Source organism: Anomaloglossus baeobatrachus, chromosome 4 (genome assembly GCF_048569485.1).
Source record: "Anomaloglossus baeobatrachus isolate aAnoBae1 chromosome 4, aAnoBae1.hap1, whole genome shotgun sequence".
Classification (NCBI taxonomy): Eukaryota; Metazoa; Chordata; class Amphibia; order Anura; family Aromobatidae; genus Anomaloglossus; species Anomaloglossus baeobatrachus.
The window spans coordinates 36,623,322-36,647,179 of NC_134356.1; the positions used below are offsets into that span (position 1 = coordinate 36,623,322).

A 23,858-nucleotide genomic window follows, 5' to 3' on the forward strand; every position below is an offset into this window, starting at 1 on the left:
GACCTTGAACTGCTTAGTTGCCCTGGCTGTGTGTTTTAGGTGATTGTCATGCTGGAAGACCAAACCACAACCTTTACTGAGGGAAGGAGGTTGTTGACCAAAACCTCATGATACATGACCCCATCCATCCTCCCTTCAATACGCTGCACTCATCATGTCCCCTTTGCTGAAATGCACCCTAAAGTATGATGTTTCCATCCCAATGCTTCACGGTTGGGACCGTGTCTTTGGGGTTCTACTCATCCTTCTTCTTCCTCCAAACACAGCGAGTGGAGTTGGTACCAAAAAGTTCTATTTTGGTCTCATCTGACCACATGACTTTCTCCCATGCCTCCTCTCGATCATCCAGATGGTCAACTTCAAAAGGGCCTGGACATGTGCTGGCGTGAGCAGGGGGACCTTGTGTGACCTGCAGGATTTTAATCCATAACGGCGTAGGGTGTTACTAATGGTAATCTTTGAGACTGTGGTCCTAGCTCTCTTCAGGTCTTTGACCAGGTACTCCCATATAGTTCTGGGCTGATTCCTGACTTTTTTCAGAATCATCCTTACCCCACGAGGTGAGATATTGGTTCAGGAGCCCCAGAGAGAGTAAGATTGACAGTCATCTTGTGTTTCTTCCATTTTCTAATTGCACCAACAATTGTTGCCTTCTCACCAAGCTGCTTGCCTATTGTCCTGTAGCCCATCCCAGCCTTGTGCAGGTCTACAATTTTGTCCCTGGTGTCCTTAGACAGCTCTTTGGTCTTGGCCATGGTGGAGAGGTTGTATTGTGATTGATTGTGTGGACAGGTGTCTATTATACAGATATTGAGTTCAAACAGGTGCAATTAATACAAGTAATGAGTGCAGAGTAGGAGAAAAAATACCAGGTCTGTGAGAGAAGAATTCTTACTGGTTGGTCAGTGATCAAATACTTATTGCATACAATAAAATGCAAATTAATTATTTAAAAATCATACAATGTGATTTTCTGGATTTTTTTTACTCTGTTACAGTTGAAGTTACCTACGATAAAAATTACAGATCTCTACATTCTTTGTAGGTAGAAAAACTCCCAAAATCGCCAGAAGATCAAATACTTATTTTCCTCACTGTAGATCAGGGGTCAGGAACCTTTTTGGCTGAGAGAGGCATGAACGCCACATATTTGAAAATGTAATTCCGTGAGAGCCATACTCACCAATGGGAGTGACGGTAGTGGAATGGCTCAGAAGATCCCAGGAGGCAGCGTAGGCGATGTTGCGGGCATGGAGAAAGGGGTGTCGTGGCTCAAGAGGGTCAGTGTGCGTAGGGTTTGCGATACTGCTGTGGGCTCGTGGCGTGTAACGGCGGCGGGCGCAATTGATCCTCTGGCGGGCTGCTTTGAATCACCCTCAGTTGACGAGATTGTCTTCAAGAATGTGGCCGTGGCGCACACGCAGATCGACGTGGTGGACTTTAAGAAAATGCTAGACTAATCCTATCTGCGCACGCGCCACCTCCACAGCCATTTTCTTGAAGTCGATCTCGTCAACTGCGGGAGATTCAAAGCAGCCCGCAGTCCACTTGCAGATCAATTGTGCTCGCCGCCGTGACACCCCACGAGCCCGCAGTATCGCCGACCCTGCGCCACCACTGCCGCCCTGGTAAGCCATATGCGGTTTGTAAGATGCACCCCCATTTTTCCTCTAGTTTTGGGCAAAAAAAAGTGCGTTTTATAAACCGGAAAATACGGTATTATTTTTATTAAGGATTTGTCTGCGAGCCAGATGCAGCCAACAAAAGAGCCACATCTGGCTCGCGAGCCATAGGTTCCCGACCCCTGCTGTAGATGGTACAAAATACCCTCCTGGATAATTCTTTGTTAACAGGAAAGTGCTGAAGATAATTCCCCCCCCTCCCCCGTCTATATTGGATGTTTCTTAAAGGAAACCATGGACCTCATGGATCAGAGCCTGGTTACACGCCAGGTATATATTTCTTTGAAGATTGGCCTGAGGACCATATTGTAGGTAGACAGAGACAGGAATAGTTTGGTGCCACCACCTTTTTCCAGCGCTGATTCAGGGAATTGACAAGTCTCTCCTATGTGTGTACCGGGAAATAGATCTGTCAATCAAACAGGTGGGACTGAAAAAGCCGTCTAGAGGCTATAGCCAGAGACGAGACTAGTCCGCCTCTGCCCCTGGATCTCCAAACCATATCTTCTCGTGGTTCAGGCAGCATGAACTTCATACAAACTAATCTTAACAAAATAAAAAAAAAGTATTTTCAGAGGCAGACTATAAAAAGTTGGCCAGTTTAATATACTTTTGTACCAGTATGATATTTTTTACTAACAGGGTACGATGGCTTTTGAAGACTCTTTGTGAAAACATACTATACGGTTCCCATTACATCCCCCCCAGGCAGAGGCGTCTTGTGATACACGGAGCACAATGTACCCAGGACGCCGGGCATGGGTCGGATACTCTAAAGGGTGCTTTACATGAGACGATCCATCGTGCGATAGATCGTCGGGGTCACGTTTTTTGTGACGCACATCCGGCATCGCTTGCGACGTCGGGCTGTGTGACACCTCCGAGCGACGCAGTATCGCTCACAAATCGTGAGTCGTGTACTCGTCGCTCGGTTTCATAATCTCGTTTAGTGAAAATGGCGCTGGTTGCTCATCGTTCCCGGGGTAGCACACGCCGCTCCGTGTGACACCCCGGGAACGATGAACAGCAGCTTATCTCCGTCCTGCGGCACCCGCCAGTTATGCGGAAGGAAGAAGGTGGGCGGGATGTTTACGTCCTGCTCATCTCCGCTTCTATTGGCCGGCGGCTGTGTGACGTCGCTATGACGCCGAACTTCCCTCCCACTTCAGGAAGTGGACGTTCATCGCCCACAGCGAGGTCGTCCAGAAGGTAAGTACGTGTGACGGGGGTTAAACGAGTTTGTGAGCCACGGGCAGCGATTTGCCCGTGACGCAAAAACGATAGGGGCGGGTATGATCGATTGTGAAATCGCACAATCGGTCGTCCCGTGTAAAGCAGGCTTAACAGTTGTCACGGTTGTTGGTGGCCATGCCCGTGTCCTGACGCTCCGGTCACGGTGAAAATCACGTGGCTATGGGCAAGTGGGGGTTTACGCCGGCGTTACTGTTTTTCCTGTCAGCTAGGTGGTTAATGGCATGCCTCTTGATGTCGGTGCAGGAAAAACAGGAGCATGAGGAGGCACGTTCAACAGGAAAATAGATGGACTTTTGACTTATTCAGCATTCAAGAAGGTACACGGCCATGATGGTGATAACATACTAAGATGACAAGGCCCACAGATAGACAGATATCAAATGGATGCAAAGATACAGTCACATATGAGACGTGATAACAGCAAGTGGGAATCTTGTCGACCAAAGTTGGCTTCCTCTATCCCACCGGATGTTGTTCCCCAGGAGACCACAAAGTTTCTGCCCCTTCTGACCTCCATTTTTAGTAGGCTCTCCTATATACCCATTTTCCTTATGGGGGACCCACCTCCATGGCCTGTACTCCTCCTGTGTCCACAGCTTTGAGTTTCCGGTAGGCTAAGGCGCTGTGCAGACCAGGGGCGCAAGAGGTCCTACTTGTGGTTTCGGTTCCCAAACAGACTGCTGGAGCGGGGGTTAGTGTTCCCCTTCCTGTTTTGTCATGTGCACTTGCTGAGCTCCAAGTGTACTCTGACTAAACCCTGAGGTAACGACAGTTATGTACTAAGACTCCGCCCACCAGGCTATTCTGCCCAGCAACAAGGCCTGAGGGAAGCTTACCTCTTGATGTAAAGTGTACACTGCATTCCTCACGTAAACAATGTAAAGTGTACGCCGCATACCACATGTAAACAATGTAAAGTGTACGCCGCATACCTCATGTAAACAATGTAAAGTGTATGCCGCATACCTCATGTAAACAATGTAAAGTGTACGCCGCATACCTCATGTAAACAATGTAAAGTGTACGCCGCATACCTCATGTAAACAATGAAAAGTGTACGCCACATACCTCATGTAAACAATGTAAAGTGTACGCCGCATACCTCATGTAAACAATGTAAAGTGTACGCCGCATACCTCATGTACACAATGTAAAGTGTACGCCTCATACCTCATGTAAACAATGTAAAGTGTACGCCGCATACCTCATGTAAACAATGTAAAGTGTACGCTGCATACCTTATGTAAACAATGTAAAGTGTACGCCGCATACCTCATGTAAACAATGTAAAGTGTACGCCACATACCTCATGTAAACAATGTAAAGTGTACGCCGCATACCTCATGTAAACAATGTAAAGTGTACGCCGCATACCTCATGTACACAATGTAAAGTGTACGCCTCATACCTCATGTAAACAATGTAAAGTGTACGCCACATACCTCATGTAAACAATGTAAAGTGTACGCCACATACCTTATGTAAACAATGTAAAGTGTATGCCACATACCTCATGTAAACATGTAAAGTGTACGCCACATACCTCATGTAAACAATGTAAAGTGTACGCCACATACCTTATGTAAACAATGTAAAGTGTACGCCGCATACCTTATGTAATCAATGTAAAGTGTATGCCGCATACCTCATGTAAACAATGTAAAGTGTACGCCACATACCTCATGTAAACATGTAAAGTGTACGCCACATACCTCATGTAAACAATGTAAAGTGTATGCCGCATACCTCATGTAAACAATGTAAAGTGTACGCCGCATACCTCATGTAAACAATGTAAAGTGTACGCCGCATACCTCATGTAAACAATGAAAAGTGTACGCCACATACCTCATGTAAACAATGTAAAGTGTACGCCGCATACCTCATGTAAACAATGTAAAGTGTACGCCGCATACCTCATGTAAACAATGTAAAGTGTACGCCACATACCTTATGTAAACAATGTAAAGTGTACGCCGCATACCTTATGTAAACAATGTAAAGTGTACGCCGCATACCTCATGTAAACAATGTAAAGTGTACGCCGCATACCTCATGTACACAATGTAAAGTGTACGCCTCATACCTCATGTAAACAATGTAAAGTGTACGCCACATACCTCATGTAAACAATGTAAAGTGTACGCTACATACCTCATGTAAACAATGTAAAGTGTACGCCACATACCTTATGTAAACAATGTAAAGTGTATGCCACATACCTCATGTAAACATGTAAAGTGTACGCCACATACCTCATGTAAACAATGTAAAGTGTACGCCACATACCTCATGTAAACAATGTAAAGTGTACGCCACATACCTTATGTAAACAATGTAAAGTGTACGCCGCATACCTCATGTAAACAATGTAAAGTGTACGCCTCATACCTCATGTAAACAATGTAAAGTGTACGCCACATACCTCATGTAAACAATGTAAAGTGTACGCCACATACCTTATGTAAACAATGTAAAGTGTACGCCACATACCTCATGTAAACATGTAAAGTGTACGCCACATACCTCATGTAAACAATGTAAAGTGTACGCCACATACCTTATGTAAACAATGTAAAGTGTACGCCGCATACCTTATGTAATCAATGTAAAGTGTACGCCGCATACCTTATGTAAACAATGTAAAGTGTACGCCACATACCTCATGTAAACAATGTAAAGTGTATGCCACATACCTTATGTAAACAATGTAAAGTGTACGCCGCAAACTTCATGTAAACAATGTAAAGTGTACGCCACATACCTTATGTAAACAATGTAAAGTGTACGCCGCATACCTTATGTAAACAATGTAAAGTGTACGCCGCATACCTCATGTAAACAATGTAAAGTGTACGCCACATACCTCATGTAAACAATATAAAGTGTAAGCCACATACCTCATGTAAACAATGTAAAGTGTACGCCACATACCTCATGTAAACAATGTAAAGTATACGCCACATACCACGTGTAAACAATGTAACGTGTACGCTGCATATTTCATGTAAACAATGTATAGTGTATGCCGCATACCTCATGTAAATAATATAAAGTGTACGCCGCCTACTGCATGTAAACAATATAAAGTGTACACCGCATACCTCATGTAAACAATGTAAAGTTGACGCCGCATACCTCATGTAAACAATGTAAAAGTGTACGCTGCATACCTCATGTAAATAATGTAAAAGTGTATGCTGCATACCTCATGAAAACAATGTATAGTGTACGGCGCATACCTCATGTAAACAATGTAAAGTGTATGCCGCATACTACATGTAAACAATGTAAGGAGTATGCCACATACCACATGTAAACAATGTAAAGGGTACGCTGCATACTGCATGTAAACAATGTAAAGTCTAAGCCACATACCTCATGTAAACAATGTAAAGTGTACGCCTCATACCTCATGTAAACAATGTAAAGTGTAAGCCACATACCTCATGTAAACAATGTAAAGTGTACGCCGCATACCTCATGTAAACAATGTAAAAGTGTACGCCGCATAGCTCATGTAAATAATGTAAAGTGTATGACGCATACTACATGTAAACAATGTAAGGTGTATGCCACATACCACATGTAAACAATGTAAAGTGTACGCCACATACCTCATGTAAACAATGTATAGTGTAATGTATACCGCATGTAAATAATATAAAGTGTACGCCGCATACTGCATGTAAACAATGTAAAGTGTACGCCGCATACAATATGTAAACAATGTAAAGTGTACACCGCATACCGCAGGTAAACAATGTAAAGTGTACGCTGCATACCGCATGTAAACAATGTAAAGTGTACACAGAATACCACATGTAAACAATTTAAACTACTGCTAATGACTATAAATCACTTTGATAGTACCCAATTCTGAGGCACTGTACTCTCACCTAGTCAAATTAGATCTATTGCTTTGCACTGAGGAGGGGCAAACATCCTGAAACATGTGTCTGCAAATGGAGTTTCTGGTTTGGCTTCTCATCCTGTCATGTGACAAGGGTTGATATTGACTTATAGGATTGCTACATCTTTTAGGTGGTGCTATAGTTCTTTTCTTCTTAGAGGCAATTCTCCTTGGGAAAATAATATGCAGAATAGTTATTCTCCAGAAAGAATAAAACAATCTCTATAGTGTCACCGATAGATAGTGGCTGCCTTGTAAGCCAATGTTTGATGGTACTAAATTTGGGGGGAAAAAAAACATTCATTCTTCTTCTTGTTTGTATTTTTTGCACAAGGATATGTAATATTTTGTATTGTACTTTTTTATTATGGTAATTGTTTTTCTATTCTTTTTTCTTTAGGCTAAGCACCAAGGTCTGAACTTTGTAAGGATTCATGCACCATGGAATGTCCTAAGTCGTGAAGCAGAATTCCTTAAAATAAAGGTGGCCACCAAAAAGGTAAGACAAATGGTCTACAGGATCACGCCTGGCTGCCCGTAGCAGTATTATTACCATAATCCCAAATGGGATCATACAGTATATCAGTGCATTGAGAAGTACATGTAGCGCCCCTGATACCCTCAGGGCACTACAGGGAACTGCATCCTCTTGGGGATGCAGGACCTACCCCCTGGGACCTGGAGTACAAGTGCCGATGCCATCAAAACACGACCAAAATCCTAGTTCTCCACTCCACACTGGGCATAGAGGGTTAACCATGTAAGGGGATGGTCGTCATGGGAACGAGTCCCTGGGTCTAGCCAGCCTGGTGGGGGGGGGGTCAGTCAGTCTGTAGTGAGGAGAGAAGTGGGGAGCACACAGGAGAGGAGTGCGGACGTGCCTGAGCTGGGTCCATTTAATGGTGACCCCGGGGCACAGGAGAGAGGTCGCCAGGACGGATACCGAAGATAATAATAATAAGTTTTATTTCTATAGCGCCAACATATTCCGCAGCGCTTTACAATTAAGAGGGGACATGTACAGACAATATGAGACAATACAAAATAACAAAATTAAGATTCCAGGAGGAGTGAGGGCCTTGATCGTAAGCTACAGTCTATGAGGAAATAGGGGAGACACACAAGGTGAATGGGGGAGAAAAGCTCGTTATATATGGTCCAGCCATCAATTTACTAGGGTATTCAAAAGCAGCTGCATGAACCCGTCGGTGAGAATTTACCGTATATAGGTACAGGGGACGAAAACTGGAAGTAAATTTTTGAAGGGCAGAAAGGGACTAGATTAGATCAGGGCGGTGAGGTGATAGGCTAGTCTAAAGAAATGCGTTTTTAGGGCCCAATTAAAAGTGTGGATGTAAGGAATTAATCGGATTTCTCTTGGTAGTGTGTTCCACAGCATAGGCGCAGCTCGTGAGAAATCTTGAAGACGGGCGTGGGAGGTTCAAATTGTTGAGGATGTCATTCTTAAGTCATTAGCAGAGCGGAGGGCACGGGTGGGGTGATAGACAGAGATGAGGGAGGAGATGTAGGGTGGTGTGGAACCATGGAGACCTTTGTAAGTGAGAGTGATAAGTTTATGTTGGATTCTGTAACGGATAGCCAACCAGTGCAATGACTGGCAAAGAGCAGAGGCATCAGTGAAGCGGTTGCAGAGGAAAATGATCCTGCGGAATTCAGAATGGATTGGAGAGGGGAGAGTTTAGTAATAGGGAGACCAATTAGTAAAGAGTTACAATAATCCAGGCGAGAATGAATGAGAGCGACAGTAAGGCGGGCTTTGCACACTACGACATCGCAGGTGCGATGTCGGTGGGGTCAAATTGAAAGTGACGCACATCCGGCATCGCATGCGACATCGTAGTGTGTAAAGCCTAGATGATACGATTAACGAGCGCAAAATCGTCGTAATCGTATCATCGGTGCAGCGTCGGCGTAATCCATAATTACGCTGACGCGACGGTCCGATGTTGTTCCTCGCTCCTGCGGCAGCACACATCGCTGTGTGTGAAGTCGCAGGAGCGAGGAACATCTCCTACCGGCGTCACCGCGGCTTCCGTAGGATATGCGGAAGGAAGGAGGTGGAAGGGATGTTTACATCCTGCTCATCTCCGCCCCTCCGCCGCTATTGGCCGTCTGCCGTCGCTATGACTCCGCACAGCCCGCGCCGGCCAGAGCGACGGTCGCAGGGCAGGTGAGTGCATGTGAAGCTGGCGTAGCGATAATGTTCGCTACGCTATCACACGATATCGTACCTGCGACGGGGGCGGGGACTATCGCGTGCGACATCGCAGCATCGGCTTGCGATGTCGCAACGTGCAAAGCCGCCCTAAGAGTTTTTGCAGAGTCAATGGTAAGAAAAGGTCGAATTCTTGAGATGTTTTTGAGGTGGAAGTGACAAGAACAAGCAAGTGAACGAATGTGGGGAGTGAAGGAAAGATCGGAGTCGAATATAACCCCAAGACAGCGGGCGTGCTGCTGGGGTGTAATGGTAGATACCGCTGGGACCGGAGCACGCACGGGGCCCTAGGTCAAGCGCAAGTTTTAGACTGGCAAATACCTGCCCGGTGAGGAGACCTTCATGGACTTCACCGAACCACATAATCTGGAGGCATCAGGTGTAAACTAGGATCGGGGTTCAGACACTTACCTCCCCGCAGGGCCCGCACTGCCCGCCGTACGGAGAAGGAGACTGTACCCCAAAAGGGACATTCAGGGCCCCCAAGCACTCCACGCTATGGGGACCCAATCAACTGAGAGTGCCGAGGACAGAGCAACCTGGGTCACTACATTGGCACTGGTCCTCCAAGGGACCTGAACCAACAACCCTTGGGTCCACAGTGAGTAAAGACTGTTAAAGACAATCTGGTGTGGTCTCCATTATTGCCCCCGTTACATCTCCTAGGCACAGCCCTCACTGCGGAGGGCCTACCTTCACAGCTGCCACTACCACCAGCCCTGGAAGTACCCATATTTAGAAGTGGCGGTTCTCCATCCTTAACCGCAACTCGCAGGTGGCGTCACATGACAAAAACTCTTATCTCCCCTGTAAATACCCCCCATTAACAAAAGTGTCCCAGGGCATGGAACTGGGCAACGGCCACCAGAGTGACATTCCCATTTGTTGCTGCCCAGGACCGAGTACCCCATACCCCTGGGCGCTACATACACATACATACACTCAGCTGTATATATTAGATTATGGCATTCTGAGTTAATAGAGGGGACCTTCTTAAACACATAGCTAAACTAACCTGAGCAGAGAGTGGCTACAAAGAGTGTCTCCCTCTTTGGAGGACCCATTATGTTCATAAACAGAAAGGACAACCCATTGATTTCAATCGGCAAACTGTAATACTCTGTTTCTCCTGCGGAGGCGCTGCAGAATAATTGTGTCACAGTTCCGCCTCCCTGTCTACATGGCTAGGTGACGGAGCCTTCTCCCGGGTCTCACTTCCGGAGCTTGGATGCTTTAAAAACTGACATCTCCAGTGAACCAGCGCCGGCTATAAGCTTAGCGCTGCTTTGCCTGTGATCCTGATCCATCTGTTCCTGTGCCCCCGTGTCCTGTCTGTGTTCCATCCCCTAGTCGTCCCCCCATTCCTCTGTCCCCTTTCCTACCTCACCACTCGGTTGCTTCCTCTGGTACAGACCTTTGCCTGACCTCGACTCCACTTCTGCTCTTTCCTCCAGTTCTCCTTCTGCCTGTACTGTGCTTGACCTGACCCGCCTGACCATTCCTTGCACGCCCCGCAGCTCTGCTCCCCAGCTGTGCTGTGAGGCAGTGCACGAGCACACACTGTGTACCTACTTCCTGGTTCTTGTTGCTCCGTGTAGTGTCTTCTGCCGCAGAGCTCCGGGTCCCCCTGGTGGCAGCTTGACAAATTGAACTTTTCCTTTGGAATTTTTTCTGCAGATTACTACTGATTGTCAGATGTTCTAGTAGTGGTAAAAACTGTGATTAATTCGTTTTTTTGTGAGCCTTTCTAATAAACGTGGCTTAGAAGAAATAGAAATAGACAACTCTTGTATTGCATCAGTTATATAGTATTTGCTTGTATGCATATATACTGTATATCTATAAAGAGTATGTTTGTACAATATCCATTATTTTCCATATCTTTCAGATGTATGAAGTCAGAGAAGACAAGGGTTTCACGGTAAAACTCTCCGGTGCATGGAACAAATGTATCAAGCCTTTACAGCCCAAAGTGCCACAAATTAGCGAAAACGCAAAGATGAAACCGCTGTCTTATCCTTTCTCCAGAGATAAAATGCATCTGTGAGTAGACGAAGCCTCATCCAATGACTTCAGGGATGGTTCGAATTAACGTAACTCAAAGAATATGTGAAATATGATTAAACAGTCATGTTAGTCACATAGAAAACATACCTCAGTCCAGCATCGCATGTAACCTCCATATGACTGTGATAACGATAAAGTTCTGCTATGAACAATTCACACGTCTGGAGTCAAGAAATTTATTACATTCGACAGGGGTATTAGCTATCATTATTTTTGTTAACCCTTTCCATCTTTTTTTCATAATCTCAAGCCCCAAACATGCCATAGACATCAAAGAGCTGAGGGTCAAACAATCCTTAGGGCTACCACCCATTGAGGGTCACGTTCCACTTAGTCAAGTATTAGTTCTACGATGTTTTTTGGGGGGCTATACTTCTAAACAAAAATGTAACCCATCTGATCTTAATTTTTCCCCCATGGCTTCAATAATTCTTAACAAAACTGGCAAGATCCAATCTATAAAAATATATCACACATTTTAGAAGATCCTTGCAATCACACGTTGGCAATCTTCTCATAGAAGAAAAATTATGCAATATGGAGGAGGGTTAGAGATAAGATTGCAACTTATTACCTGCCAAGGTGATAGGTGATAGGTTGCAAGTGTCAACGTCAGGATCCCCATTGATCAAATGAATGGGCTCCTCAATATTCCTCCTTAATTCGCTTCAACTTGGACTGACATGGAAAGGTGGGGACATACCTTGACTTTAGGTTGCTCACAAAAATTCCCAGGCTTCACTTGGATGCCTATAGTCCTCTAGCGGCAAAAGCTCCTTTGGATGTCTTTCACCATTAGAGGAAGGCATTTTCCAGGACTATTTTATATTTTTCTCATGGGCCTAAGAACCGTCAGGCAGGTAGTTGCTAACATCCTGCCTGTTGTGGCCATAGTTGGCTCAGAGTGGTCACGGACCACTCCTATCAGCAATTCTGTTGCTTCATTTGATGTCCCATCAACAGGGCAACTCTTCCTTTGTCGAAGGGGCACAACTGCTGCCCTTATGCTGATTGACAGCCTGCTCTTTGCTACCTAACACCGGCAGTCACGACTTGTCAATAGGGCACAGCGGAAGAAAAGCCACTGCTCTGTCGATGTGATGTCACCGGAAGCTGAAAAATCACTGGTAGGAGTAGTCTGTGATCACTCTGAGCTGGCACTGGTAGGAGCAGTCCATAACCACTCCGAGCTGGCACTGGTAGGAGCAGTCCATGACCACTCTGAGCTGGCACTGGTAGGAGCAGTCCATAACCTCTCCGAGCTGGCACTAGTAGGAGCAGTCCATAACCACTTTGAGCTGGCACTGGTAGGAGCAGTCCATGACCACTCTTAGCTGGCACTGGTAGGAGCAGTCCATAACCACTCTGAGCTGGCACTGGTAGGAGCAGTCCATAACCACTCTGAGCTGGCACTGGTAGGAGCAGTCTGTGACCACTTTGAGCTAGCACAGGGTAGGAGCAGTCCATGATCACTTTTAGCTGGCCCTGGTAGGAGCAGTCCATGACCATTCTGAGCTGGCACTGGTAGGAGCAGTCCATGACCACTCTGAGCTGGCACTGGTAGGAGCATTCCGTGACCACTCTAAGCGGGCACTTTTATGAGCACTCTGTGACCATTCTGAGTTGGCACTGGTATAAGCAGTCCATGACGACTCTGAGCTGGCACTGGTAGGATCAGTCCGTGACCACTCTGAGCTGGCACTGGTAGGAGCAGTCCATGATGACTCTGAGCTGGCACTGGTAGGAGCAGTCCAGGACCACTCTGAGCTGGCACTGGTAGGAACAGTCCATGACCACTCTGAGCTGGCACTAGTAGGAGCAGTCCATGACCACTCTGAGCTGGCAAGGGTAGGAGCAGTCCATGACCACTCTGAGCTGGCATTGGTAGGAGCAGTCCATGACCACTCTTAGCTGGCACTGGTAGGAGCAGTCCATAACCACTCTGAGCTGGCACTGGTAGGAGCAGTCCATAACCACTCTGAGCTGGCACTGGTAGGAGCAGTCTGTGACCACTTTGAGCTAGCACAGGGTAGGAGCAGTCCATGATCACTTTTAGCTAGCCCTGGTAGGAGCAGTCCGTGACCATTCTGAGCTGGCACTGGTAGGAGCAGTCCATGACCACTCTGAGCTGGCACTGGTAGGAGCAGTCCATGACCACTCTGAGCTGGCACTGGTAGGAGCAGTCCATGACCACTCTGAGCTGGCACTGGTAGGAGCATTCCGTGACCACTCTAAGCGGGCACTTTTATGAGCACTCTGTGACCATTCTGAGTTGGCACTGGTATAAGCAGTCCATGACGACTCTGAGCTGGCACTGGTAGGATCAGTCCATGACCACTCTGAGCTGGCACTGGTAGGAGCAGTCCATGATGACTCTGAGCTGGCACTGGTAGGAGCAGTCCAGGACCACTCTGAGCTGGCACTGGTAGGAACAGTCCGTGACCACTCTGAGCTGGCACTAGTAGGAGCAGTCCATGACCACTCTGAGCTGGCAAGGGTAGGAGCAGTCCATGACCACTCTGAACTGGCATTGGTAGAAGTAGGAGCAGTCTATGACCACTCTGAGCTAACACTGGTAGGAGCAGTTCGTGACCACTCTGAGCCGGCACTGGTAAGATCAGTTCATGATCACTCTGAGCTGGCACTGGTAGGAACAGTCCATGACCACTCTGAGCTGGCACTGGTAGGAGCAGGTAAGAGCAGTCTGTGAACACTCTGAGTGGCACTAGGTAGATTTTTCTCTCATGGAGCAAAGACATTTTTGCCTCATGAGAGAATAATAAAATAGTCCCGGATAACCTCTTTAATAGATGAGGAGTCTTGATCAGATGCTAAAGTTTCCTTACTCAAGCACCCAATGGTCCCAATTTTCTGGTACCCGTAAGTGGTAATCTCACAGAGTAGTGACACCTCAATAAGACATTTGACATGTCATAGTCAGAATTTTTGACTAGTGAATGTCTGGATGAAGAGATTCCCACCAATTTCTGAAACAAATGGCACATTTGAACATTGGCCTCCTTGGCTACGTGGGTTTTGGTGAAGACTGTTCCATAGACTTTAAACTCCAAGGCTGCTAAGTTGAGCACTTTTGCCTTATTTCGGTGATCAGTGGTTACTCTGCACATTGATCCCACCGATTGTTGAATTGAAAGGGAGAGACACTCAGCTGAGCACTGGTCTTTTTAGGTAGACAGATTTTGCCGAAATAAGCACATAGGTCCCCGATTCATCAAAGCAATTTCTCCAATTTCTCTTGATGCTCCATTATCAAGACCAGTAGGAAAATCGCCAGTCTGGATGAATCTCGGGCATTGATTTTGACTTTCTTGTACTAATCTCCCTTTCTGAAAAGACCAGTTTTTGGCTGAATAATTGTGCCTATCAGTTTCCGCGATTGATGGGATTGGGAGTCTCATCACCTGGACCCTACTAACCAAAGTTTCTCACATGCCCCAATGACACACGTCAAAAGCTTTCCAATTTATAAGTCTATTCCAGTTAGAAAACAACCCAAGTAGGAAATCTAAAGTATCCGGAAACGATCAAATTATGAAGTCTTCCAATATTTTGTTTATGGCCAAAAATGTTCAAATTAATTAGTAAACATTTTTGATCCTCCAGTAAAATCTAGCAGCGACAATTATTTTAAAGAGTTTCGCTAAAGATATTAATGAATATATTAACCTTTCAGATACAACATAAAAGACAAGGACACATTTTTTGACAACGCAACGCGCAGTCGAATAGTAAGTATGTCTGGCTTACAGTGACATGTTGCCCAAGTGTTTGACCTTCTATATGGTTTTTGTAGCTGTACGATCCAAATATCTCATAATAGAGTTTAAAATTATGGGAAATCATAAAACTTTGCCCCAAAAAGGTTTTGTTTATTGGGTCCAAGGTCAGAATGGACGGCCAGAATACCAAAATATCCTCTCCTGGGCTCAGGCTCCAGAAAAATAACTCCATTTGGTCCAAATCACTTGTTATTGGAGTTTGTTTTATGGCAAAATTTACAAATAACCAGAGTTGAGCGGATTGCTAATAATCCGGGTCCGGCGGATCTGTCGCGGGTTGCCCCAGAAGTCCGGATCCGATCCAGAATCCGGCCCAATGTAAGTCAATGGGGGAGCGGATCCGGGAGAGGGGGAGAGGGGGAGACAGGGAGAGAGAGAGAGAGAGAAAAAACAAAAAAACAAAAAAAACAAAACCCGGATCGTGCAGCCGGATTTCCGGGTCCCGGTCGGACCCGGGTCGGACCCTGAAACCGCGCGGATCCGGACTTTTACAGTTCGTATCCGCTCAACACTACAAATAACCTGATTAACCCAATTATTCAATCTTCTATCCATCTATTATATGTTATATTTGTAATTGTTCTTGTTAGGTCCATGAAATTCTGAAGAGAACATCTTGTACAAAGGCCAAATACAGTATGGGTATGTATGGGTTTATTCACACATTTTTTATACATTTGATTTATGGTTGTTTAGTGTGCAATATCTGCCCACATTTAATAAACTAGTTGAACCTTAAAGAAGGTAATTTGTTTACTCAAAATGGTATGCCGCTTGTCAGGTGTGTCACAGGTGACAGACAGTCATGTGGTTTCTGGCCATAGAAGGTCATAGCGTTTGGCTGTGCAGAATGCTCCCTGACTTTCCATTGTTCCTGCTGTCAGTATTCATTGGTTTAGGTAGCTTTTCTGTTGGATTCATCTCTCTCCCTCTTTTGGACCCAGCAGGAGCTCACCTTCCATTCAGCTGCTGATCATCAGCATTATTATGACACTTAAATACCCCTTCCTTGTGCTGGTGATGTTTTCAGTTCATTCAAGCCTTGGTTGCAAGCAGATGGCTTGTACTCCTCTATGGTATTGTTGCTGAACTTCTACCTGTGTCATCTTTAAATAAGTAGTTCATGCTTTTCCCCCGTGTGTCCTCCTTGTGTCTATAGTGTTTAGTGGGGTTGACGAAGAGCTCATTTAAAGGGCCTAGCACTAGAGATACCTAGGGTCAGGTATCCGGCTCGGTGCATAGGTGCGGAATCTATCTAGGGTGGTGAAGGACCCCAGGGACCAGAGGTAGGTTTGGTCAAGGATCATCATCTTCCCTTTCCCTAAACACAGGGTTTCCCTTCTCTTTCGCTGTTCACTTGGGACTTCCCTGTACCTATTGTGACATATACTCTCTTTTGCGTCCTCCCCAGCCCAGGAGATGTGGGTTTTTTTTCAGACCATGTCACTGAACAGTTAGACAGCGTAACAGGTTGTCCACCTTTGCAGACATTTTTTTTCTTGCTTAAATTCCCGTAATTGTGTCTATAAATCATTTTTGCATAAAATGTTTTAGCACCGTTTTACTTTTATAGCCTCTGTTTTGCACTATTGCTGGCTACAGGATGAAATAACTGAGAATCTGTCAGTGATTCCGACATTATAGGGAGTTTTTAAGTCCTTTATCTATCTTTTTTGTGAGCTCCTATCACCTGATTTATAATCACAGACCATATCAAAGCAGCCAAACAATGAGCCTGTAAAAGCCAAATGATGCATTTTTTTTTTAACGAAAACCCAACTGCCAAAATTATTTTAAGAAAACAAAAATATCTCTGAAAATGTCACGGCCTGTCATGGAGGTGTCACGGCTCGCTAACAATCCAGTGGCTGCGGGTGTTAGAAAATCCCAGAGATTGGCAGCATGTATAGTTATCTGATAGTTCCCTGTTTCTGCAGCAGCAGACTCTAGACCCTGGGAAACTGTCAGTTTTTCCCTCTCAGTTGCCAGCCTCTGACTTCCTTTATTAACCTCACCTTTGGGTGGTTTGTGTGCGGTTTATAGTTTGTTCCTGACTGAGCTGTGGAGAAGTCCCCTTCTATTGCTCTGGACTTCTGTGGTTGCTGCAGCTCAAATACATGTTTGTCCTTTGATATCTACCAGGGCTCTGGGGATTGCAGTTGTGTTTCCCTTGTATTGTTCCCTTGTGTCTTCCTTTAGTGATAGTGGTGTTGACGAAGAGCTCATGCCCTCCATCCTTACTTAGGGCCCATTTGCCAGGGTAAGACAGGACCCCAGGTATTCCAGCTTGGTGACTGGTGAGGAACCTGTATAGAGTCGGTGAGGGCAGTAAGGGTGAGCTGCAGGTCGTAATCAGGGGTCACCACTTTCCCCTTTCCCGAGCTATAAGGCATTCCTTCCCCCTTCCTGTGTGTTGTCTTATACGGCTGGCATAGCCTCTGGCCCATGCCGTGACAGAAGGTGAACATAATTTCCATCAATACAAGTTACTACCCTTAAACTTTGGGTTAAAATATTTCTTTATGTCTATTTTCCTTTCACTATAGATACGTTAATTTCTGAACGTTTTAGTGTAGAATTTTATGACCTTGATATTACATTTTCCAACATTTCATAGCACTTGGACCAACAATGGAGCATTTTTGCTGACACATTATTATACATGCAGGTGAATGTAGTATAGACAATTTTTCCATCATCTCTGCTCTTGGGTCCAGCTGTATTTTTACTGGCTTTACACCTGCTAATCGTCAACTCAACTCTCTAAAAGCAGTTACGATGCTGGCTTGACATATCGAAATACGCTCCAGGACTACCTGTGAGGTTTAGTGCAATTTGATACTGTTCTATAAAGCAAGCGTAATGATTTTTTTTTAAGTTTATGCCTTCAAATTCTCAAAATATTAAGTAACTTTGCAATTTTTGTGGTTTTGTAGATTCCAAAGCAGCAACAGGGGCTGATGCCCATTCTTAGTTGGTGGCATTGTATGCGCTTTGAAGAGATCTGAGCTGAAAAACAGTATATAATAGTGATGGCCTATCCGTTGGGTCAATCTGGGTTCAGTGAGAGGTCTAACACCAGGGAAACAACAAAACACATGGCCATAAAGCTAATATATAGCTTATTTTACCATCTATGACAGGTCCTACAACTCAGTCCCATTCAATCTTGTCTCTAAGCTTAATTTCATTCTTTGCAGCTAGAAAAAAACGTCATTATTTTGTTGCTGCCCATGACTTTAAACAAGGTCTCTATGATTAACCATTTCTTAGTACTTTGAGTGCACAGGGGTGTACTGATCTTAATCAATTGTTGGTCTGATTGATTCATCAGCTAATCCATTCCTTACACAGCCAAGCCTATGGCTATTTGAATCTCACATGAAAGTATTATTTGTATTTAGGTATGACGTTTTAGGCCACTTTTCTCATTCATGTCATTGATGAATAATTTCCCAGTACTTGAGTACATAAGGGTGTTCTGATTTTAATAAATTGTAGGTCTGCCGAGCTTATGGCTGTTTGATTCCCAAATGGAAGTATTATTAGTCTCTAAGGTTTAGTTTTTCAACCACTTTTCTCATTGAAGTCCATTGATGAATCATTTCTTAGTACTTGAATGCACAAGGGTGTACTGATTTTAATCAATTATAGGTCTGCCAAGCTTATGGCTATTTGATTCCCAAATGGAAGTAGTATTTGTCTCTAGGGTTAAGGTTTTAGGACCCTTTTCTCAATCATGTCCATTGATGAATCATTTCTTAGTATTTGAGTGCACAAGGGTGTTCTGATTTTAATAAATTGTAGGTCTGCCAAGCTTATGGCTATTTGATTCCCAAATGGAAGTGGTATTAGTCTCTAGGGTTGAGGTTTTCGGACACTTTTCTCATTCATGTCCATTGTTGATTCATTTCTTAGTACTTGAGTGCACAAAGGTGCACTGATTTTAATCAATTGTAGGTCTGCCAAGCTTATGGCTGTTTGATTCCCAAATGGAAGTATTATTAGTCTCTAGGGTTGAGGTTTTAGGCCACTTTTCTCATTTATGTCCATTCATGAATAATTTCATAGTACTTGAGTGTACAAAGGTGTTCTAATTTTAAGTAACTGTATGTTTGATGGTTTGTAAGCAAATCAATTCCTTATGCTACAAGTCTCATTGTTATTTAAATTTCCCAGTGGAAGTCATAGTCTCTCTAGTGTAGTGTAACTGTAGTTGGTATAGGTTAAGGTTATAAGCACTAATGATGATTCATTCCTTAGTAATTTGAGTGCACAAGGGTGTGCTGAGCCTAATCAATTGTAGGTCTGATTGTTTCATCAGCTAATCCATTCCTTAGGCTGCCAGGCTTGTGAATATTTGATTCGCAAATTGAAGTATTATTAGTTTGTAGACTTGAGGTTTTTGGCCACTTTTCTCATTCTTGTCTATTGATGATTAATTTCTTAGTACTTGAGTGTACAAGGGTGTACTGATTTTAATCAATTATAGGAATGCCAAGCTTATGGCTATTTGATTCGAAAATCGAAGTACTATTAGTCTCTAGGGTTGAGGCTTTAGGTCCCTTTTCTAATTCATGTCATTGATGAATCATTTCTTCTTAGTACTTGAGTGTACAAGGGTGTACTAATTTTAATTAACTGTATATTTGATGGTTTATAACCAAATCCATTCTTTATGCTGCATGGCTCATTGTCATTTGATTACCTGATGGAAGTCATATCTGTTTCTCTCTAACGTAGTGTTGCTGAATTACTTCTTAGTACTTGAGTGCACAAGGGTGTATTGATTTTATTTAGCTAAAGCTTTGATTGGCTAATTAGCAAATCCATTCGTTATGTAGCCATGCTTATTGATATATGATTTTCCAGTGGAAGTCGTATGGGACACTGGCATATGAATTAAGATTTTTGGTTACATTTTTCACATATGTCAATATGCATTGATGAATTAGTTCTTAGTACTTGAGTACACATGGGTGTATTGATTTTAATTAGCTAAAACTTTGATTGAAATTAGCAAATCCATTCATTATGTAGCCATGCTCATTTATATATGATTCCTCAGTAGAAGTCGTATGGGACACTGGCATATGGATTAAAATTTTAGGTAACATTTTTCATTCATGTCCATGTGCATTAATGAATTAGTTCTTAGTACTTGAGTGCACATGGGTGTATTGATTTTATTTAGCTATAGCTTTGATTGGCTAATTAGTAAATCCATTGTTCATTAATACATAATTACCCACTGGAAATAGTATGTCATTACCTTGTGGTTGGTATTGAAGGTTTTTAGGTTACATTTTTATTTTATGCTTATTTTTTATATATGTCAGTGTTATATAAAAAACTAATATGACAGGATTATATCTCCTTTTGGATTATTGTATCATACATTATATGTCAATAATAATTTTTTATTGTTTTTGAAGGTATTACCACATTAATAGCTAACCACGTCTATGACTCGGCGTATCCTCTACATGATGTAAGTTATTTTTATGTTTTTGGGAATGAATTTGCTGTTTTAGTGTAGTAAGTCAGAAAGATCTGTTACAGTTTGTGGGAGATTTAATTTTTTTTGTTCAAGCTGTGATAAAAAAATTCTTGCGCCCACTAGGTGGCCTCTCTTTATTTTTTGTGAAGCTGTGATAAAAAATCCTTGCGCCCACTAGGAGGCCTCTTTTTAATTTTTGCGTACAAGCTGTGATAAAAAAAAATCCTTGCGCCCACTTGGAGGCCTTTTTTGAATTTTTTTGTGCAAGCTGTGATAAAAAAATCCTTGCACCCACTAGGAGGCCTCTTTTTAATTTTTGCGCACAAGCTGTGATAAAAAAATTATTGCGCCAACTATGGGGCCTTTTTTAATTTTTGTACTAGCTGTGATAAAAAAAATTATTGCGCCAACTACGGGGCCTTTTTTAATTTTTGTACTAGCTGTGAAAAAAAAATCCTTGTGCCCACTAGGAGGCCTCTTTTTAATTTTTTTCTGCAAGCTGTGATAAAAAAATCCTTGCGCCCAATAGGAGGCCTCTTTTTAATTTTTGCATACAAGCTGTGATAAAAAAAAATCCTTGTGCCCACTAGGAGGCCTCTTTTTTAATTTTTTGTGCAAGCTGTGATAAAAAAAATCCTTGCACCCACTAGGAGGCCTCTTTTTAATTTTTGTGTACAAGCTGTGATAAAAAAAAACATTGCGCCCACTAGGGGGCCTCTTTTTAATTTTTTTGTGCAAGCTGTGATAAAAAAAAAATTCTTGTGCCCACTAGGAGTCCTCTTTTCTAATCTACTTTCAATTCAGCATCCATTATAAATGCCTCTAATTTTCTGGGCCCAGTAAATTTGAACAATTTGTGTTTCCATTTGTGTGAATTGCTCCCAAAAATGCTTGCTCCCATTTTAAACACGGCAAAAGATCGCATCTGTCAGAGAAGGATCACATGACTTCAGGCACAACCTTCACAGCAATGACATCACATGGTACAACACAGCCAATTAAAAATATCATATTCTGTATAAAAGCCGAGGCAGGGAATGCAGCTGCTGTTTTATGGTGGTGAACCTGGATAGTGAGCGGTCCTCACAATCAGTGTTGATCTAATAAATTGTATATATTTAAACAATATATATATATAATAATCTATTAATTTCCTGTATTTTAAGGGGGACTATGTTCACAACAAGAGTGAAATAAATGATAGGATGGTAAGTTGTTTAACTTTCACATATTTTATAAATCAACCTTTCTGACCCTACCTACTTTTTTTTTTTTTTTTTTTATCCTGCTCTTAATAAACTCCTAAACAAAGCTGCTCCCATTTTCAAGAGGATCAGTCTTCTGCTTATTAATGTCCTTACATCATCTGATCCAATCTCTGTAATAAAAATATAGACCAAAGTATGGAGTCTGAAGTTTATTATTCCTAAACATTTCCTTCAAGGTCTAATAAGGATAATATTTTGGACCTCTGAATTAAAAATGGAAAAAAACTGCATCTCCAAATATAACATAGTAAATGTGAACAGGTGCCCACTGCTATAAGTACACGAAACACAAACAAAAATATACAGCAGCACTCTATGCAAACATAAAATAAATGAAACTTAAACTGCATCAATCCAATATAGAATATGCTTAGAATAATGAAGGTTCTTTGCACAAACAAATGGCCAAAAAACTGGTAAAATGCCGCACATAAAAATGTGCTTAATACTCTTACCTGACTCAAGTTTCGCCCAATTGGCTTTGTCAGGGGCAGTAATTTTTTTATAAGAGCTCAGGATTCACGTGTATGATATTCTTTAAGTAACCTTAATGCTAACAGATTTTGATTTCTGTTTTAGTTTTGTATTGTTGGACTTTATATTTCTTGATTGATTTTCATGGCAACAAAAACAAAGAAGTCAATAAGTAATAGATGTAAAAACATTATTACTATTAAAAACCAATAAAGTTTGTGTGTTTGTCATTGCTCATCCAACCTATTGTCTATTAATCCCCAAAACAAAATGTCATGATGTCTATATATATATAATTATTATTATTTATTATTATTAATATTATTATTATTATAGCGCCATCAATTCCATGGCGCTTTACATGTGAAAGGGGTATACATGATAGGGACAAGTAGAATATTCATAAACAATACAAGACACAGACAGGTACAGGAGCATATATATATATATATATATATGTATATATATATATATATATAAATATATATATATATATTCATATATATATATTTATATATATATATATATATATGTATATATATATGATTATTATTGTATTATATATATCATAATTATATGTAATATTATATATATATATATATATATATATATATATATACACATACATATTTGCATGCTATATATATATATATATATATATATAATTATTATTATTTATTATTATTATTATTATTATTATTATTATTATAGCGCCATCAATTCCATGGCGCTTTACATGTGAAAGGGGTATACATAATAGGGACAAGTAGAATATTCATAAACAATACAAGACCCAGACAGGTACAGGAGCATATATATATATATATATATATATGTATATATAAAATATATATATATATATATATATATATATATATTCATATATATATTTATATATATATATATATATATATATATATATATATATATATATATATATATACAATATATATATGATTATTATTGTATTATATATATCATAATTATATGTAATATTATACATATATATATATATATATATACTAGAAGGTGGCCCGATTCTACGCATCGGGTATTCTAGAATTTACGTATTGTGTAGTTCATGTATGATTTTTGTTATATATATAGATGTTGTTGTGTGTAGTTACCAAGTGTTTGTGTAGGGCGCTGTACATGTTCTGAGTGTCGCGGGGGGTGAGAGCGGTGTTGTATGTGTGTTGCGTGTGTTGCGTTGTTTGTGGAGCGCTGTGTGTCTGTAGCGTTGTGTGTGTGTGTGTGTTGTGCGGTTTGTGTGGGTGTGGTGTGTTTTGGGGGGAGGTATGTTTTGAGCAATGTGTGTGTTGTGCAGTATGTGCGTATATTTGTGTGTGCAGCGTTGTCTGTGTGTGTGGGTGTCTGTGTAGGGCGTTGTTTGTGATTCCTAGTGTGTGTGTGTTGTGCAGTGCGCGTGTGTGTGTGTTGGGGGGAGGTGTGCACCTCCCATCGTGCTCCATCCCCCATGCTGCGCACCCCCCATCGTGCTGCATCCCCCATGCTGCGCACTCCCAAACGTGCTCCATCCGCCATGCTGCGCACTCCCAAACGTGGTCCATCCGCCATGCTGCGCACTCCCAAACGTGCTCCATCCGCCATACTGCGCACTCCCCATCGTGCTGCATCCCCCATGCTGCGCACTCCCAAACGTG

The 23,858-nt window shown here is 42.5% G+C and overlaps 1 protein-coding gene across 1 annotated transcript in view; it reads left to right on the forward strand.

Moving 5' to 3' along the window:
• ANO2 (anoctamin 2) overlaps nt 1–23,858 on the forward strand; it is a 318,321-nt gene that overhangs the window by 109,301 nt on the left and 185,162 nt on the right. Inside the window, exons 4-9 of the mRNA XM_075342181.1 lie at nt 7,250–7,348; nt 10,974–11,128; nt 14,847–14,901; nt 15,543–15,594; nt 20,388–20,443; nt 21,619–21,660. Coding sequence (XP_075198296.1) covers nt 7,250–7,348; nt 10,974–11,128; nt 14,847–14,901; nt 15,543–15,594; nt 20,388–20,443; nt 21,619–21,660 — 459 coding nt within the window. The remainder of the gene's footprint in view (nt 1–7,249; nt 7,349–10,973; nt 11,129–14,846; nt 14,902–15,542; nt 15,595–20,387; nt 20,444–21,618; nt 21,661–23,858) is intronic.